This window comes from Nansenia antarctica (assembly GCF_963989245.1).
Source record: "Nansenia antarctica genome assembly, contig: SCAFFOLD_222, whole genome shotgun sequence".
Classification (NCBI taxonomy): Eukaryota; Metazoa; Chordata; class Actinopteri; order Argentiniformes; family Microstomatidae; genus Nansenia; species Nansenia antarctica.
Window position 1 is genome coordinate 1 of NW_027663174.1, and position 2,500 is coordinate 2,500.

Here is a 2,500-nt window from a genome sequence, read left to right on the forward strand (position 1 = left end):
GGGTAACCAGGCCCGCCGAGATCCAAGTTAGGCTTAAGGAAGGGACAGTAGGTCCTGGATACTAGATTTCAGGGGTAACCAGGCCCGCCGAGATCCAAGTTAGGCTTAAGGAAGGGACAGTAGGTCCTGGATATTAAGGGGTAACCAGGCCCCGGTTGAAATACCCTGCAACCAAGTGAGAGGGCAGTACATTGCGGGTGGGGTAGCGTGTACCACAGGTGCAGGTCCCATACTAGCGTGACTACACTCACTGAGGAGGCTAAAATAATATATAGTAGTGTATGAATGTATGACATGTATCACATAGTGTGTAAGAAATGTAAATCTTTACCTTTTATTTTGACTGTTTTCCCCTGCTTTTATATTCATTCTATGCTTGTATATGTTTTTATATTCACTTTATGTTCTTATTCCTGTTGTAAAGCACTTTGAGCTGCATTTCTTGTATGAAAGGTGCTATATAAATAAAGCTTTACTTACTTACTTACTCTATATAGTCAAGGGCTTGACATTAAGTCTGGTCTGCTTGTCTGGGACCAGTACATTTTATGTTCGGACAAGTGGACGTCCTCCTGCAGTTGTCCGACGGACAAGTCAAAACAAAGAGAAACATAAATAAATCAATATGTATTAATATCTGCAAAAAATTAATTCCTCCTTCAGTTGGAAAGTAATAAATGTTTTAACGAGCTATGCCGCACCTCATTCTCGCTGCCTATGAGGCGGCGTAGCTTGTATCAGACATTCTAATGCCGCTGCGTGCGCGTTATTAACTCCACTGCCCGCCAAAGTGCCAACCCTCTTGACCGCAAAGTTGGCTTGTGGACATTTTAAGTCCGTAGTGAACGAAACCGACACGTTACTCAAGCCAGCAGCACGATGTTCCTTCAAGCCCCTAAAACTGGCCAGGTGCCAGGAAAAGCGGGAAACGCAAAATGCCATTGGACGAATGTCGATGTCTGCTGCCTTGTCAATGTAGCTGCCTTGTCAATGTCTGCTGCCTTGTCAATGTAGCTGCCTTGTCAATGTAGCTGCCTTGTCAATGTAGCTGCCTTGTCAATGTAGCTGCCTTGTCAATGTAGCTGCCATGTCAATGTAACTGCCTTGTCAATGTAGCTGCCTTGTCAATGTAGCTGCCTTGTCAATGAAGCTGCCTTGTCAATGTATGCTGCCTTGTCAATGTAGCTGCCTTGTCAATGTAGCTGCCTTGTCAATGTATGTTGCCATGTCAATGTAGCTGCCTTGTCAATGTAGCTGCCTTGTCAATGTATGATGCCTTGTCAATGTATGATGCCTTGTCAATGTCTGCTGCCATGTCAATGTAGCTGCCTTGTCAATGTATGCTGCCTTGTCAATGTAGCTGCCTTGTCAATGTAGCTGCCTTGTCAATGTCTGCTGCCTTGTCAATGTCTGCTGCCTTGTCAATGTAGCTGCCTTGTCAATGTAGCTGCCTTGTCAATGTAGCTGCCTTGTCAATGTAGCTGCCTTGTCAATGTAGCTGCCTTGTCAATGAAGCTGCCTTGTCAATGTATGCTGCCTTGTCAATGTAGCTGCCCAAGGCTATCCTGGGTGAGGCTCAATCGTCTCCGGACCGGCGTACTAGTATAGTACTTGGCCGCCATTGGTGTGTGAATGTGTGTGTGAATGAGAGGCCGTTGTAAAGCACTTTGGATAAAGGCGCTGTGTAAGTCAGTCTGTTCACTTATGAATCAGCCTGGTTTGACTTTCGTTTCTCTCAGAATGTGAATAAAATAAACAACAACAACAAAGAATCTCTTCTCTACCGGTCCTCAGGCCCGGCTCCAGGCCCCTCCCCTTCCCCTCTGACTCCACCCACAAACCCACTGGCCCCTCCCCCCTGCGGTATGAACACGCCCCCTCGCCTGTGTCTGGCCTCGGCCCCGCCTCCCGGCGGTATGACGGCCACGCCCCCTCCCTCGGACTCCGCCGACGCCGCCGGCCAATCACAGAGCGAGCCCAGCGTCGATGATGTCATCGGGCCGCTCAACGGTGCTCTGGCAGCCTGCAGGGACACAGTCAAAGTAGGTGGAGTTGACCTTTGACCTCTGACCTCTACCTTCTCCTGACCTCTGACCTTCTCCTGACCTCTACCTTCTCCTGTTCACCTGTTCACCTGTGTGTGTGTGTGTGTGTGTGTGTGTGTGTGTGTGTGTGTGTGTGTGTGTGTGTGTGTGTGTGTGTGTGTGGCAGAGGCAGGTGTGTGATGACGTGGCGCGGCGCCTGAAGGTCCTGGAGGAGATGTGGAGGTCCGGGCGTCTCTCCCTGCCCGTCAGACGCAGGATGACCACGCTAGCACAAGGTAGCCTCGCCAGCTAGCCCCACGCTAGCACAAGGTAGCCTCGCCAGCTAGCCCCACACTAGCACAAGGTAGCCTCGCCAGCTAGCCCCACACTAGCACAAGGTAGCCTCGCCAGCTAGCCCCACACTAGCACAAGGTAGCCTCGCCAGCTAGCCCCACACTAGCACAAGGTAACCTCAC

At 50.1% G+C, this 2,500-nt stretch overlaps 1 protein-coding gene across 1 annotated transcript in view; it reads left to right on the forward strand.

The window, feature by feature from the left end:
• Positions 1-1,865: 1,865 nt before the first annotated feature.
• Positions 1,866-2,500, forward strand: part of sra1 (steroid receptor RNA activator 1) — a gene marked incomplete at its 5' end in the record, with an annotated part of 4,784 nt that continues 4,149 nt past the window's right edge. The window contains 2 exons of the mRNA XM_080550945.1: positions 1,866-2,042; positions 2,212-2,320. Coding sequence (XP_080407071.1) covers positions 1,866-2,042; positions 2,212-2,320 — 286 coding nt within the window. The remainder of the gene's footprint in view (positions 2,043-2,211; positions 2,321-2,500) is intronic.